Below are 18,127 nucleotides of genomic sequence, written 5' to 3'. Positions count from 1 at the left end.
TGGCAGCACATGAGGTTATCATACTTGCTATATAGCAGGACATCCAAGAGAAACCTTTCTGCTTGCCAACTTATATAATTTTTTTCATTAAGTATATAATTCACAATATTATCCTGGAAGTATTTGCACATTGTATGGCTGATCTTTTCAATTTTAGTTTAAAATAGTATTTCTTAGGCATCAGATGTAAGTGGTGCAGCATTTTTGCAATATGCCTGAAGATCCTATAAAGTATGCCATTAATACAACATCCAATAATAAGAACAGACAAGTGCAAGACTGTAGCGTGCCATGACGGCCAGTTTTTCTCAAAGAAGCCTGACGTATCGATTGCATTTTTTCATAAAGCAAGGTAAAACCTCGGTCTCGAGGATCAAGCAGAGTTCATCTATAAATAGTGGGTCCGTGAGGAATTTCATTTCCTAGAAACCAGCAGAGGATACACATTTATATGTTACAAAATTCACTCAAACTTTAACAGCTGCCATATCAGGAACGTCGTTCGCTATAATATGCAGCACTATGACGACTTAACACATTGTTTACAATTATTCGGATGCTCGGCTGCTTTCAGAAGTTTTATGGCTGAAAGCCTAATCATGAACATCTCAGGCAGGAACCAATAACCGATAATTACTTCTTAGCGAAGAAGATAGATAGTGAATGAATACAAGGAATAGATTCAAGAATGAATACCGCAGGTTCTTAATAAACATGCACCAGACAGGAACAGTAAATGAATATCACAGTGGTGAATGGGAATAGAAGTCTGGCCGTGGACTCTTTTAGCTTGATGAAAAAAATCAGAGGACAATTAATTGGAGCGGCCTTTATGTAATTAGACCACAATTGCCATTTGAACCTTTGAATGCAGCATTTCATCTCGCTGTCTCATGGCCATTACAGCACAATGCTATAACTGAGCTCCTATTATTTCCAGTGTATAATCTTTTTCCTTGGAAACATTTCTGTAAAGTCTTTTTCTCCTTTACAGTATCTTCAGGCAGATAACACTTCTGCAATATCTGATGAACCGCCACTGACTTTCTAGCTACGTACTCCGTGAAAAAATACATATGGAGGGAACACAGACAAAAGGCTTGTATAAAACATATACTTAAACTTACACAACTTTTGGGAAAGTTACCACAGTGCCTCCATAACAGCACTCAGTGTATATTAGCGCCCATGTCTGAACATTATTCTGGGGATGGGAGCTGTTCATATCAATTTGTCTTCCCCTGTGGGGCACACAAAGACACAAGAGGGCCACTAGTTGGGTAACAATGACCTACATGGACTTCACAAATTGATATGAATGGATCATCAAATATCGTGCACAGATAAATTCTGAAATATAATTGATTTAGAAAGTGTATTAATGAAATCTATCTTATTTATTGGAACTTCATCCCACATTCCAGGAGCAAACGGAGTGAACATCTAAAGAACAATAAGCGACATGACATAAAAAATAGTCCGAAAGACTAAACAGAAACATTTATTAAGCAAGTTGTTGCCAAGCCACCCTGTGCCTACATGCCCATGTATATTATCCAACATGCTAAAACCTCTTAGTTACACAGAGGAAAAAAAGTTGACTTTTCACATCTACATTCCAGTTTTCCGTTGATCTACTCTGTCATAGGAGCAGAACAATAAAAAACTGGAAGCACCGGTTCGGTCAATAAAAATTCCTACGGCACCTAATTGAACCCATTAACTTTAATGGGTTCAGTCAGGTTTCCGTCATTTTACAGGACAAAATAGCGCACCATACAGTGCTGTTTTGTCCGGAATTTCTCACCAGAGCAAATATGAACAAAGTCTTAGTTGCAAAACACTTAGAGAGGACCGGTCACCAGGTCCTAATATCTAATGCACATATATTACTCTTAGCCTGCTCCGTCCCCGTTTCCAACACCGTTTTTTTTGTTCTGCCCCAGCTCTTCCTCATCCAAGAGAAAAATTCTCTGTACTTTACATGCCCAATATGGTAATTCCCTGTAGTTAGCCAACGGGGCATTACCTACGGTAAATCTCCCTGGGTGAAGCCATCTTCACTGCCTCTGACTCTGTACAATTAGCCACGAGGCAGCTTAGGGCAAATGTGTTTGATTAGAAGTCGTCTCCCAGCGTGGTCTCACTAAACAAAGGCTTGCCATAAGCTGCCTCGCGTTGATTGGACAGCATCAGAGGCAGTGAAAATGGCTCTACCCAGGGAGATTCACTGTAGTTCACTCCCCGTTGGCTAACTATAGTGAAATACCATATCGGGCGCCTAAAGAAAGGAGCATAATTACTCAGGAAAGGGGAAAAAAGAGAACAAAAAAAAATATGGTGATGGAAACCGGGAGACTAAAGTCAATATATGTACATTAGATGTTAGGACCTGGTAACCGGTCCTCTTTAAATGTCATCAGTTACTTTTTCATCTCTCTTACATCCATCTTCTGACCGCATACAAGACAGATTTTTAAAAAATACAAATATAAAAGCATAGAGCACGTTTTCTCAGCCAAGTACTCACATGTAAATATCCCTGGTGGAGGGTGTTCTGTTGGGCAGTTTTCTTCATCACTGTTATCGCCACAATCATTCAGCTGGTTACAAATCAGCGACCCAAGATATAAACATTTTCCACTGGTGCAGGTAAATTTGCACTCTGAAAAAGTGGAAATAAAATACATAAGTTATAATAACCATGACCAAATGATTTAAAATTGGTCCTTACATTTTATTACATTATATGTATCGACTACCTGGAGAATAAGGTTTAAAGAGTTTTTTTCTGGGACTTTGTTATTGATAACCTATCTTTGGGATAGGTCATCAATATCAGATCAGTGCGGGTCTGACTCCCGGCCCCCCTCACCATCAGCCAACTGAAGGTGCGGCAGCGCTCTGGCGAGTGCTGTCACCTCTATATTGTTTACCCGACACAGCTCCTTACATTTGGCAGTGGCTGTGCCCGGTATTGTAGCTCTTTGCAGCTCAGTCCCATTCCTTGGTCATATATGCAGCATATCAAAGAAAGAAAGAAAAAGAAAAGGACAAATAAGAACTTTGGGAAAATAAATTTAAGAAGAGACATACAGGCACAATGTTTATAGACAACAGTTGAAAAACATCCCAAAATTAAGGACAACACTTTACAAACATCATCTGCCCTTCGATGGAAGAACAGAAATGTCCACCACCTTCAACTTCTGTTTAGGGAAAGGAAAAACCACATCCACTCTTAGCCCCATGAAATGGAGCTCAAAATGGTTTACCCTGTTTAAGAGAAAATTGGGAGTTTCTGAGGGCCAACAGCTGCTTATATATCGCAGGCACCATGAAGAGGTTCCAGATGGGAAGAAATATTTAAGAACTTTGTGGGTTTTTTTAAAATTTTCTATGTCATGATCTACAGTCCTAGCCAAAAGTTTTGATACTGACACAAATTTTGGTTTTCACAAAGTTTGCTGCTTCAGTATTTTTAGATCTTTTAGTCAGATGTTTCTATGGCATACTGAAGTACAATTATAAGCATTTAATACGTTTTTAAACTTTTATTAACAAATACATCAGGTTTATATAAAGACTTAATATTTACAGTGTTGACCTTTTTTTTTTTTTTTCAAGACTTCTGGAAATCGCTCTGGCATGCTGGTATCAGCTTCTGGACCAAATCCTGACTGATGGCAACCCATTCTTGCCTAATCAGTGCTTGGAGTTGATCACAATTTCTTTTTTTGTTTGTCCACCCGCTTTTTGAGGATTCACCACAGGTTCTCAATGGGATTGAGATCTGGGGAGTTTCCAGGCCAATTTCAATATTTTGCGCACCGAACCACTTAGGTATCACTTTTGCCTTGTGGCATGGTGCTCCATAATGCTGGAAAAAGCATTCTTTATCACCAAATTGTTGGCAGACGTTGCTCTGGGAGGATGTTTAGATACCATTCTTTATTCACTTTGCTACCCTTCTTGACACCAGGCCAGCCTTCAAAAGCCTTCACCTCATAGGGCGTGCAGATGGACTGACACTTGCCTGCTGCCATGCCTCAGCAAGCTTTGTACTGGTGTTGAACCGATCCCATAGCTGAATCCTCTTTAGGAGACGGCCCTGGCACATGCTGGACTTTCTTGGGTGCTCTGAAGCCTTCTTCGCAGCAACTGAACCTCTCTCCTTTAACTTCTGATGATCCGATAAATGGTTGGTTTAGGGTCAATCTTACAAGCAACAACGTCCCTTGCTGTAAAGCCCTTTTAATGCAAAGCAATGATGACTACACGTATTTCCTTGGAGGTAAACATGGTTAACAGAAGACAACAATGCTTTCAATCACCATGCTCCTTTTAACCCCTTAAGGACGCAGCCTAGTTTTGGCCTTAAGGCTCAGAGCCCATTTTTCAAATCTGACATATTTCACTTTATGTGGTAATAACGTCGGAATGCTTAAACCTACCCAAGCGATTCTGAGATTGTTTTCTCGTGACACATTGGGCTTCATGTTCGTGGTAAAATTTGGTCGATATATTCAGTGTTTATTGGTGAAAAATTGCAAAATGTAGAGAAAATTTTGAAAAAATAGCATTTTTCAGAATATAAATGCATCTGCTTGTAAAACAGACTGTTATACCACCCAAAATAGTTACTAGTTCACATTTCCCATATGTCTACTTTAGATTGGCATCGTTTTTTGAACATTCTTTTATTTTTCTTGGACGTTACAAGGCTTAGAACATAAACAGCAATTTCTCATATTCTTAAGAAAATTTCAAAAGCCTTTTTTTTAAGGTACCTTTTCAGTTCTGAAGTGGCTTTGAGGGGCCTATGTACAAGAAACCCTGATAAAACACCCCATTTTAAAAACTAGACCCCTCAAAGTATTCAAAACAGCATTTAGAAAGTTTTTTAACCCTTCAGGCATTTCACAGGAATTAAAGCAAAGTGGAGGTGAAATTTTCAAATTTCATTTTTCTTGCTGAATTTCAATTTTATTAATTTTTTTTCTGTAAGGCTGGGTTCACACTACCTATTTTCAGACGTAAACGAGGCGTATTATGCCTCATTTTACGTCTGAAAATAGGGCTACAATACGTCGGCAAACATCTGCCCATTCATTTGAATGCTTTTGCCGACGTACTGTGCAGACGACCTGTTATTTACGCGTCGTCGTTTGACAGCTGTCAAACGACGACGCGTAAAAATACAGCCTCGGCAAAAGAAGTGCAGGACACTTCTTTGGACGTTTTTGGAGCTGTTTTCTCATAGACTCCAATGAAAACAGCTCCAAAAACGGACGCGAAAAACGCCGCGAAAAATGCGAGTTGGTCAAAAAACGTCTGAAAAGCAGGGTCTGTTTTCCCTTGAAAACAGCTCTGGATTTTCAGACGTTTTTGGTCACTACGTGTGCACATACCCTAACAAAGAAGGTTTTACCAGAGAAATACTACTAAATATGTATTGTCCAGATTCTGCAGTTTTTAGAAATGTCCCACATGTGGCTCTACTACGTGGAGTAAAACACAAGCCCTAGAAGCAAAGAAGCACCTAGTGCATTTTGAGTCCTCTTTTTTATTAGAATATATTTTAGGCAGCATGCCAGGTTTGAAGAGGTGTTGAGGTCCCAAAACAGTAGGAATCCCCCAATAGTGACCCCATTTTGGAAACTACACCCCTCATGGAATTCATTTATGGTTGTTGTTACCATTTTGACCACACAGTTTTTTCACAGCACGTATTTGAATTGGGCTGTGAAATGAAAAAAAATTCATTTTTTCCAATAAAATGTCATTTGTGATCAAAATTTCTTATTTTCACAGGGAACAAAATACCCAATTTTGTTGCCCAATTTGCCCTTAGTGTGGCAATACCCCATTTGTGGTGATAAACTGCCGTTTGGGCTCATGGGAGGGCTCAGAAGGAAAGAAGCGCTGTGTGTTCTTTGGAGTGCAGATTTTGCTGGTTTGGTTTTCGGGTGCCATGTCACATTTGCAGAGCCTCAGAGGTATCAAAGCAATGGAAACCCACCAGAAGTGACCCCATTTTGGAAACTACACCCCTCAAGGAATTCATTTATGGGTGTTGTGACCATTTTGACCCCATAGTTTTTTCACAGAACTTATTTGAATTGGGCTGGGAATGAAGAAGAAACAAAATACCCCATTCTGTTGCGCAATTTGTTCTGAGTGCAGCAATACCCCATTTGTGGTGATAAACTGCCATTTGGGCCCATGGGAGGGCTCAGAAGGAAAGGACCACCATTTGGCCTACTGGGGATTTTCTAGTGCGAAGTCATGTATGCAGAAGCCCCTGAGGTACCAGTACAGTTGAAACCCGCAAGAAGTGACCCCGTTTTAAAAACGACACCCTTAAGGCATTCATCTAGAGGTGTAGTGAGCATTTTGACCGGAGACCTACACCCCATAAACTGTAATGTGGGTTCTCCCGGGTATGGCAATACCCTACATGTGACTGTTATCAGCTGCCTGGGCACACAGCAGGGCTCAGAGGGGAAAGACGAGGGGGGATAAGCTGTGCGGGGGGCGTCAGGGTAAGTAAAATTGGGGTAAATTATAAACCAAGGGATTTATGATAAATTTTAAAACACTCTTTCATACAGAGCTCTGGTTATTCGGGACACGTGTCACATTGATAGATTGTGTCATCCCTTATAGCAGACTTTGCACCTCTTTTGACTTTTTCCCTTCTTGCCAGTTTGGGGAACTTCTCCTGGAAAGTGTTGCCGCCCTGGTACGATGCGTGTGGCCCCGCTTCCAGAAGTACTGGGTGCCCCCCCCTTCTTGGTCCCTAAAAATTAGGTTCTTGATAATCACCTCTTGAAATTCCAGGAAAGTTCCCGTCTGGCCTGCACATCGACGTAGCACGTACGCATTGTACAAAGCCATCTGTATGATGTGCCCGGCCAGCTTCTTATACCACACCGCATGGCGCTGTAGGGCTTCAGGATTTGATCTGACAAGTCCACCTCTCCCATGTACCTATTGTAGTCCAGGAAGCAGTCTGGTTTGGGGCTGGCCTTTCCTTCATATATCCTAAATTTGTAGGTATACCCTGATGCACTCTCGCAGCTTATATATCTTCACGCCATACCTTGCCCTCTTACCCGGCAGGTACTCGCGGAATTGAACCCTCCCTTTAAAATGTACCAGGGACTCATCAATAGAAATACACGTCTCGGGGGTGAATGCTTGGGAAAACCGGGCACTGAAACGGTCTAATAGGGGTCTCCGTTTATACAAACGGTCAAAACTGGGGTCATCTCGGGGTGGGCACGGCTCATTATCAGTATAATGTAAGAAGCGAAGTATTGCCTCATTTATTTATTTTTTTAGGTTCCAGTTCAGTTCTGAAGTTGCTTTGAGGGGCCCATATATTAGAAACCCCTATCAAACACCCCATTTTAGAAACTAGACCCCTCAAAGTATTCACAACAGCATTTAGAAAGTTTATGAACCATTTAGGTGTTTCACGGGAATTTAGAGCAAAGTAGGTGTGAAATGTACATTTTTTTTTTTGTCAGAAAAACCTCTTTATACCATTTTTTTTACAACACAAAAGGATTTATCAGAGAAACGCAACTTAATACGTATTGCCCAGATTCTGCAGTTTTGAGAAATATCCCACATGTGGCCCTCGGGCGGTAATGGACTGAAGCACCGGCCTCCGAAGCAAAGGAGCACCCAGTGGATTATGAGACCTCTTTTTTATTAGGCACCATGTCCGGTTTGAAGAGGTCTTGTGGTGCCAAAACATTGGAAACCCCCCAAAAGTGACCCCATTTTGGACACTAAACCCCTTGAGGAATTCATTGTAGTTTTCATGGGGTGCATGCGGCTTTTTGATCAGTTTTTATTCTATTTTTAGGTGGTGTGGTGACTAAAAAACAGCAATCCTACTATTGTTTTTTTATTCTATTTTTTTTTACAGCGTTCACCGTGCGCTATAAATGACATATTCACTTTATTCTGCGGGGCTATACGATTACGGCGATACCAGATGTTTATAGTTTTTTTTTATGTCTTATGGCGTTTGCACAATAAAATACGTTTTGTAATAAATCACTCACTTTTGGTGTTACCTTATTCTAAGAGCCATAACGTTTTTATTTTTCCATCAATAAAGCCGTGCGAGGACTTATTTTTTGCGTAACGAACTGTAGTTTCCATCAATACCATTTTTAGGTACATGCGACTTTTTGATCTCTTTTTATTCCATTTTTTGCGAGGTGAAGTGACCAAACAATTGTGATTCTGGGACGGTTTATTATTATTTTCTTTTACGGCGTTCACCGCGCGGGATAAATAATGAAATAATTTTGTAGTTCAGGCCGTTACGGACGCGGCGATACCAATTATGTATAGTTTATTTGTTTATATATTTTTATTAATAATAAATGACTGATAAGGGAAAAGGGGGGATTTTTACTTTTAATACTTTTAAATCTTTTATTTTCTTATTTTTACACATCTTTTTTTTTTACTTTTTTACTTTGTCCCACTAGGGGACTTGAGGACAGGAGGCCCTGATCGCTATTCTAATACACTGCACTACATGCGTAGTGCAGTGTATTAGAACTGTCAGCTACTCACTGACAGCAAGCATAGTGGGTCCTGACTTTGTCAGGACCCACTAGGCTTCCGTCTATGGCATAGCCGGACGCCATTGTTTGGTGTCTGGTTGCCATAGTCCCCATCGCCGGCCGCTATCGTGTAGCAGGCCGGCGATGGCAGCTTAACCCCTAAAAAGCCGCGATCTCTATAGAACGCGGCTTTTAAGGGGTTAATCAGCGGGGACACAGCGATCGGTCCCCGCTGTAGGAGCTGTGACAGCTGCTGTACGAGACAGCAGCTGTCACAGCTCCTGTATGTGTCGGGAGGACGGCCGAAACGGCCGTTACTCCCGAGACGTACTATTCCGTCATGGAGCGCGAACAGGGTGCTTTCCATGACGTAATAGTACGTCACTGAGCGTTAAGGGGTTAAAGCAACAGGTCTGCATAACAGAGTGAGATCAGCTGCCTTGTCCTCGTTAACACCTTCTCCTGAGAAAACGAGAAGATCACTGAAATGTTAGCAGGTGATTTTGTGGCAGGGCTGAAATGCAGTGGAAATACATTTTTGTGATTAAGTTAATTTTCATGGCAAGGAATAACTTTGTAATTAATTGCAATTCATCTGATCACTCTTCATAATCTAAAGTTAATGCAAATTGACACTATAAAAACTGAAGCAGCAAACTTTGTGAAAACCAAAATTGATGTCAGTCTTAAAACTTTTGGCCAGGACTGTATATTGGAGGACTGTATGCCTAACTTTTTAGATGATTTTTTTTTTTTAATAAGTTGTCATATGTGTAAACATGAGGAATAACACTATTTCTGGCCATTATATGACTTGTATTCTGTATTTATTTTTTTAGCAGTTTTCCTCTCGGCATGCTCTATCTTTAATTCCCAGTTTTCTCTGAGCTTGTTGGTGGAGTTTAACTGCTATCATGACTTCTATGCAGTGCACACATAGATAGAGATAGAAGAGAAGGATTCTCCTCTCCGATCACATATATAGAAGCTGCAGCAGAATAAAGGAGGTTATACAGCAGTAATGAACAGTGTAGCTGAGAATCCAGCACTGGGGTGACATAACTTTTACCAGAAACCGCAGCCAGTCTGTGTGGGTGTTTGTGTCTCGCACTCTGCTCCCTCCTCCTGCTCCCCCTCACCTATCCATAGAATTCTATGGGAAGCAGCAGTGTCTGTGTAAGGCTGGGTTCACACGACCTATTTTCAGACGTATACGAGGCGTTTTTTGCCTCGTTTTACGTCTGAAAATACGTCTCAAATACGTTGTCAAACATCTGCCCATTACTTTCTATGGTATAACGCTGTATTGTTCCCACGACGCGTAATTTTACGCGTCGTACGGCAATTACGACGCGTAAAATTACGCCTCGTAAAAAGAAGTGCAGGACACTTCTTTGGACGTTTTTGGAGCTGTTTTCTCATAGACTCCAATGAAAACAGCTCCAAAAACGGACGTAAAAAACGCCGCGAAAAAACGTCTGAAAAGCAGGGGCTGTTTTCCCTTGAAAACAGCTCTGTATTTTCAGACGTTTTTGGTCACTACGTGTGCACATACCCTAAGGGTATGTTCACACGTAGTGACCAAAAACGTCTTAAAATCCAGAGCTGTTTTCAAGGGAAAACAGACCCTGCTTTTCAGACGTTTTTTGACCAACTCGCATTTTTCGCGCCGTTTTCGCGGCGTTTTTTACGTCCGTTTTTGGAGCTGTTTTCATTGGAGTCTATGAGAAAACAGCTCCAAAAACGTCCAAAGAAGTGTCCTGCACTTCTTTTGACGAGGCTGTATTTTTACGCGTCGTCGTTTGACAGCTGTCAAACGACGACGCGTAAATGACAGGTCGTCTGCACAGTACGTCGGCAAACCCATTCAAATGAATGGGCAGATGTTTGCCGACGTATTGTAGCCCTATTTTCAGACGTAAAACGAGGCATAATACGCCTCGTTTATGTCTGAAAATAGGTCGTGTGAACCCAGCCTCACTCTCTCTGCTCCTGCTTCCTCCTCTCATCTTTATAGACTTCTACGGGCAAGCTGTGAAGACACTGGAGTGTGCCTTGGCAGAGACAGACTCCCCACTACCTGAAGTACAGCTCCTCTGTTCTGTAACGAGAGACAGATGTTGCTTGACAACAGGTGGCGGACAAGCAGATTACAGGAAGAGAGACACCTAGTAGAAGGAACTGCACACAGAATTTGCATGACTAAAATCACTAAATTTGAATAATTAGTAAATTACAAAGTTAATATATCAGGTATAATATTAGATTAGCATAAATTGTTTGAAAAGTTAGTGAAAAATACTCTAAAGTCTTGCAGTCTTCCCGCTAGTCCCACAATAGACTGACACTTCCTGTTCTGCAGAGTTCACTTTTTAGCAGTCATCCGATTATCATCACGGGCAGGATTACAATGAAATCTATATATATATATATATATATATATATATATATCTATATATATATATATATATATATATATATATAAAACACAGAATCCACCATTCACAAAAGGAGGTGATCACAGTTCAACTCCTCCCCCTCCCTGCACAATGATTTCTACACAGATCAGGTCTAGAACACTCTCTCATAGACGTCAATGGGTCAGCTGCAGACTTTTGTTTCCTATATACCATATGGCTGCTGTAAAGCATATCTGTAAACGCTGTTAAGAGCAGCGCATGCAAGATGGGCGCCCCTTATAATCATGTCAAATCTACAAACAGGAAAAAAATTAAAACAGATGTGAAAAAAAAGGATGTGATTCACTATCTCGCCTAAATTAGTAAAATATATATATATATATGGGAAAGAAACTCAAACCCGAGACAGAAGGTTTGAATTTCAATAACTGCTGAAAGCTCTTCAAAAGTTTTCAAAATTCTGTTTATGGAGATCTCAAACACATTCTAGAGAAAGAAGAATTGAAATCAATGGCACTTGGCTTAAAGGGGTCCTCCGATTTGAACAATCACTGCTTGTTAGAAGGGTCCCGTGACAAAAAGCTGATCACGAAATATCCACCTAATGGGACCTCTACAATCAATTGTAATCTGTGGGGAAACCTGGCAGTAAGTGTTTAATTTCCCTGCAGCACCACCACAGGGAAAGTTAAGCATTACAAAGTGCCCATTCAAACCAATGGGTTGTCCGTGTAATGCATGACAGGATAGAGATCCCTTTTTATTGAAGAAGCACTCCAGCTTTTTTTCTTCCCCCATTTGCAAATGTAGTGTCATGTAGACATGTGTATTTACTTACCTGGTGCTGTATTCAGCGGAAAGCTGTTCCTGGGGTCAAGTGATCATTATTCGGACAGCCCAAATCGTACAGCGTCTACTGTAGAAACCGGAGGTCAGTCTCTCAATGCAAGTACAGTATGTGAGACTTATATTGAGAGCCTGAGTTCCAGTTTCTACAGTAGATAATATAGTATACAGGGAGTCAAATCAAAGATGCCATTACCCCCACCACCGCCCGTAAAGGAACGGCGTCCCATGAAATGCAGCACCAGGTAAGTCATTACATATGTCTACATAACACTGTTACATTTGCAAACGGAGGGAAAAAAAAAAAAAAAAAGCCAGAGTGCTTCAACTCAGATTATAATAGATTATATGAAAATTGATTTTCTAAACTGGTCTCAAAATACTAGTAACAGAAATGTCTTAGAAGTGCCAAAGGGGTCTATAGAGCGCCTCCACACCCCCTCCATTCTGAAAATTTGTGGTGGTCCAAGCTTTTTGTCTCCACTGGTGTGATTTTCTAGAGTCGATCTATGACGTCAGAAGGTTATTTTCTTTTTTTCCCAAAAAACTAGAACTAGAGTATTAGCTAATGCTTTTGCTGCTTGAATACATTGTCGTTTTGTCAGGGTAATCCAGGGACAAAATGTGACTGGCAATCAGCCTTCATAGCGGGAGAAAAAAATGTCTAAATACACAAATGAAATCAGATTACAGGCAATCCATCAAAAAGTCAAAAATCTCTATTTCTCCATCCATAAAATAAATGTTTCAAATGGAGCACGCATGGTAGACTCACATGGTATTCCTGCAGCTCACATTTCAGCGTGCGCTGTGTAGGCTGGGGGCTCCTCACTTGTCACCACACGGTGGATGTTACAGTGTTGAAAAATTAGGTAGCGTTTGTTCAATTGCTGAAGAAAAAATAAATCTCCATGTGCTTACATTACTTTTTAGCTGGGGCTTTCACCCAACACTGTACAATAGATGAAATATGTGGACGTTCCACACAAAAATTTGCAAGGGTTATGGCATATTGAGCATTTTTTTAATTTGGAAAACTCCCATTAACTTCAATGGAATTGTAATTTCAGCGCGGTTTTAAGGCAATAATGTACTGCTATTAGGAGTACTGTAGCTGGTGCAATAGTTTTGGTGGATTTTACCTGCAGTACAAACATGCAGTTTTCAATAGGTAACACTTCTATTTCCTAAAACAATAGAAATGGCAAGTAGAGTACATTCAGCAAAATCACTAAGTCAAATTTTTTTTTTCCCTTCCCGACTTCCAAGAGTCATTACTTTCTTATTTTTCGATCGATGAAGCAGTGACTGGGCTTGTTCTTTGCGGGACATGCTGTAGTATTTAATGTCACTATTTAAATTAAACAATTAATATATTGAAAAAATTATCTTTTTGAGGGGGAAAAGACAGAAACAGCAATTCCGCCATTGTTTTTTGTTTTTATGGTGTTCACCGTGCAGTAAAAACCACATGTTAACTTTATTCTGCGGGTCAATACAATTACCATTGTTAGATAACAAATACATCATTTTAATATTTTACTGCTTTTACCAACAAAAAAGAGCGTAAAAAAACCAAACTTGTTTTGTGTCGTCATATTTTGAGACCCATATCTTTTTAATTTTTCAATTTGTTTAGCATTTTTTATTATTTAATGTTTTTTTAGATAGAGCTTTTATGTATTTTTAAATACATTTTGAGATACAGCTTCTATGTATCCAGGATGCATAGAAGCTGCATCTTGCAGTCACAGCTAAATTAGTCAGATCAGCAGGACTGATGGCTTCGGAGAGTTCTGGTCCTGTGTGTCTCGGACATGCAGGATCCAGCTATTATCAATCACATCCAAGTTCTTCATACCATATTGTAGGCAATAACGACATCTACGGATGTAGCTATATTTAGCTGGACTCTGATAACTTGCTGCAGAATGATATCTGTAGCACCCATGGCCGCGGGCCGTCGAGTTTACTCACCTCCCGACGCCAGCAGCCATAGATCAGTGAGCGCGGGCTCGCATCTGCTTCCTAGTAGACGCCAGCGCTCACTTCCGCTCCGGTCCGCAGTCCCCCGTAGGGTGCGCGCGCTCGTGCCCGGTCTTAAAAGGCCAGCGCCCGCACATGTGAAAAATCATCATCAACTACACATGATTCCTGGACTATAAGAAGGGTCCAGCCCTTCTGATCCTTGCCTGAGCGTTGTCAGTATATCCCAAGTCTGTCTTGCAAATGGTCCCTTAGTGTTTTCCCGTTACAGTTGTTACCCGTGCCCTGTTACCCGTATCCTGTATCCCGTGCTGTGTTCTCGTTTCTGAGCCTCTTAGTGTTGGAGTCGTGCCCTACTGCACCTGCTGTCGTTTGCCACGTCCAGTGTCGTCTGCCACGTCCAGTACTGTCCGCCACATCTGGCGCAACCTGCTGCACCTACCTCCAATCGTGCTGAAGCCACAGCCACTGTCTGGACTAGTTCAGGTACCCGTGTGTTACAAACTGCTATAGACTTTTGTATAGACTGTGACTAGGCCAGCTGCCTCTCCGCTACGGTGGAGTGGCCTAGTGGGTCCACATACCCTGTGATCGTGACAATATCACACAACAAAAGCCATTGAAAAAGTCAAGATAAAAGGAAATTGTCAGTGTATTTAATTGCATTAAAAGTCAAGATAAAGATGGCTACATCTGTATATTAAAAAATAACCATTGAGGTGATGGGACAGCTCACCGAGCATGCATACAACACTCCCATAGAAGTCAATCAGCCGTCTTCAGACTTCAGTTTCCTATGTCCATGTGCCTGCTGTAAAGCAAATCTCTGAACTGCTGTCACAGCTCTAAGCAGCAGCTTAGGCAAGATGGCAACACGTATTGATCCAATATGAGCAGCCATGTATATACATACTCATATTTTAATATATCTATATATTTTTATATTGTGTTAGTACATTCCAGAACTAAAAGTAGATATTTACCTTATAATTGCACTTTTAACATTCTTAAAGGGGTTTTCCAGCTTCTGACAACTGATGACCTATCCACCGGATAGGTCATCAGTACATTTTCTGTGGAGGTCCGACACCCGATCCCCGCACAGATCAGCTGGTACTGCCTCCGTGCACCGGACTTACATGCCGGAAGCAGTTAGCTCCAGCCACGAAACGGCAGCTGAGCTGCAGTACTGCAGCTCTGCTCCTATTCAAGTGAATAGGTGCAGACCTGCAGTTCTGCAGCACGGCGTATGGAGCCAACTGCTTCCGGGCTCCGTAGATCGCATTAAGTGCCACAACGTCTGGTGCCCGCAGGCCACTGGAGCGGCTTATCGGTGCGGGGTCCAGGTGTCGTACCTGCACCGATGACATACTAATGACCTATCCGGTGGATAGGTCATCAGTTTTCAGAAAGTGGACAAACCCTTTAAAATAAGTTAAATGAGATGATTGTATAAATATTTATAATAATGATTATTATTATTAAGTAAAATTATTATTTTTGACCATAACCGTAAGAATTTTTAAAAATATTTCATATATGATTTAATATGGTGTGACGCCAAATATTTTCCTTTAGGTTTTCTACCATTTTCCCTACTTCTGCTTTTCCCCCAGTCTCTTTTTTTCTATTTATTGCACTCAGTCGCTTTATAATAGGTTAAAATTTCTAAGGACATATAGACCCATTTCACATTTATAGGTCTATTCTGGTGTCTCTATATAGACCTTTTTTGTATAACCAAGATTTTCGGTTTCTTGGGACCTACAAGAAAGGTACAGACTGATTTCACAGTACCAAGTGGTTTTTGTGCTACTTATGCATTTTTATTGAAGAGTATTCCGCTGGTTGTCTCTTTTATATAAATTTTTTCTATAGAAATCAATGTGTAATCTTCAGACTTCAGTTTCCTATATCCATGTGGTTACAGTACAGAAAATCTCTGAACTGCCGTTCACAGCTCTGAGCAGCAGCTCAGGCAAGATGGCAACATCATAATCATGGTAGGAAAAAAGCATATTTTACAGTAAAATCTTACTTGGTTATCTTCTTGGAGATTCTCTTTACTTAAAGTACATTTCGAAAGTATTCACCCCCTTGGTGGCTTTTTTTTTTTTTTGGCATTACAATCTTGAATTAAAATGGATTTTTGGGAGGTTTGTACTATTTGATTTACACAACATGCCTGCCACTTTGAAAAGTGAATAATATTTTTTACTGTGACAAACGATAATTAAGAACTTGAATGTGCATAAGTATTCACGCCCTGAAAGTTATTGCTTTGTGGATTGACCTTTTGCTGCAATTACAGATGCAAATCTCTTGGAATAGGTCTCTATTAGCTTAGCATATATAGACACTGGGATTTTTGCAAAACCGCTCCAACTACTTCTACTTAGAAGGGTTGCGTTGGTGTTCAGCAGTCTTCAGGTCATGGCACGGATTCTCACTTGGATTGAGGACTGGGCTTTTATTAGATCACTCCAAGACATTTGAATGTTTCCCCTAAAACCCCTCCAGTGTAGCTTTAGCAGTGTGTTTAGGGTCATTGTCCTGCTGGAAGGTAAAACCTCCGTCCCAGTCTCATATCTCCGGCAGACGGAAACAGGTTTTCCTCAAGAGTTGCCCTGTATTTACTGCCATCCATCTTTCCTGTAGTCCTGACCAGTTTATCCTGCTGATGAAAAGCCCCACAGCATGATGATGGCCACCCCAAAATTCACTGTGGTAATGGTGTTGTTAGGGTGACGGGAAATTTGGGGTTTAAGACACACATAGTATCTTCCACGATGGCCAAAAAGTAAAATTTTAGTCTAATCTGACTAGAGAACTTCTTCCTTGTTTTTGGGGAGTCTGCCACAGGCTATTTGGCAAACTCAAGTCATGTTTTCTTATGTTTTTTTTTATTTTTTATAAGCAATTGTTTTTTTCTTGCCACTCTTCCATAAAGCCCTACTTTGTGGAGTGTACAGCAAATGGTGGTCCTACGGACATATAATTCCACCACCGCTATTTATCTTTGTAGCTCCTTTAGTTATCATCGGGGGCCTTTCTTGAATCTCTGATTAATGCCCACCTTACCCGGTCTGTAAGTTTTTGTTAGCGGCCTTATCTTGTCTGGTTTGTAGTTGTGCCATATTCTTTCCATTTGATTGTAATGGATTTAATGGAGCTCTGTGGAATGTTCAAATTTTGGGAGATTTTTATATAACCCAAATGTGATCTTCTTTACAACTTTGTGTCTGACCTGTTTGGAGAGCTCCTTTGTCTTCATGTTGCAGACTCGGGGGACCTTTTAGAACAGGTGTATTTATACGGACATCATGTGACACAGGGGGACTAAGTATGTGACTTCTACAAAAATCGGTTTCACCAGACCTTATTTAGAGGTTTCATAGAAAAGGGGTGAAGGGGTATGAACTCACAACTTTTCAGTTTTTAGTTGTTTTTTTAAAAAGAGGCAGAATTTTGCATTCCACTGTAACAATTTGTACTATTTTGTCATGTCCATTAAGCCCTTTAAGTGAATGGGGCTGAACTTCAGTAACCAGGAATAGCTGCACGTACCAACACGCTGCTCTGCCTGGATAAGCTTTTTGAGAGCACCATGGCCCTTTTATTATGCTGAGCAGTGTAAATCCTGGGGGTTAGACCACTACTGATCACACCTCTTTAATGTGGAGCTAAAATATGACAATAGCAAGAAGATAGATGGATAGATACATAGACACTCTGAACAAAAAAAAATAATATTGACTATTGTTTTACCATTATTGCGTTACCCTTACTCCCCACACTTACTATAGGCTGCTTGAATACCGTCTAATGCAGGGATTATTACCAGAAAGGAAATCACATCAAGCAAAATGATATCAGGAGAAGAGCAATGGATTTTTCCCCCATCTGGGATAATTCACGCAGCATGCAGCCTCTCCTCCCACACACTCACATTTTATAAAAATAGAATAACGCTATTTTCATCTGACAGCCTCAGAAGGGGGAAAAAAAACATTGCCGTTTGAAAAGGGAATATGAATTCTCCAGTATATAAAAAAAGCCAACCATACAAATCCTACTATATGGAATCATTAACTCTACGTGGTGTCTTTTTCAGAATGCAAATACTTTCCAGGTAGAGAATAATGTCAGACTATTCAGAGTAGGCAATTTCATAGAAAGAGTTTTTTATTTTCACTTTAATTTAAAACAGAATGCTAGGTGAGACATAAAGCAGATAATTTAGTCTGCACGGAGAACCCATCCCCTTGGTATATTGAAAGT

General features: G+C 40.6%; 1 protein-coding gene across 1 annotated transcript in view; it reads right to left on the bottom strand.

Annotated features, from left to right (window-relative positions):
* The window catches only part of LDLRAD4 (low density lipoprotein receptor class A domain containing 4), a 376,907-nt gene that overhangs the window by 144,295 nt on the left and 214,485 nt on the right, over positions 1 to 18,127 (bottom strand). Inside the window, exon 3 of the mRNA XM_075826462.1 lies at positions 2,531 to 2,665. Within this exon, the coding sequence (XP_075682577.1) occupies positions 2,531 to 2,665 (135 nt within the window). The remainder of the gene's footprint in view (positions 1 to 2,530; positions 2,666 to 18,127) is intronic.

The sequence above is a fragment of the Rhinoderma darwinii genome, chromosome 5 (genome assembly GCF_050947455.1).
Source record: "Rhinoderma darwinii isolate aRhiDar2 chromosome 5, aRhiDar2.hap1, whole genome shotgun sequence".
Taxonomy (NCBI): Eukaryota; Metazoa; Chordata; class Amphibia; order Anura; family Rhinodermatidae; genus Rhinoderma; species Rhinoderma darwinii.
This window is presented reverse-complemented; position numbering and strand designations above follow the sequence as displayed.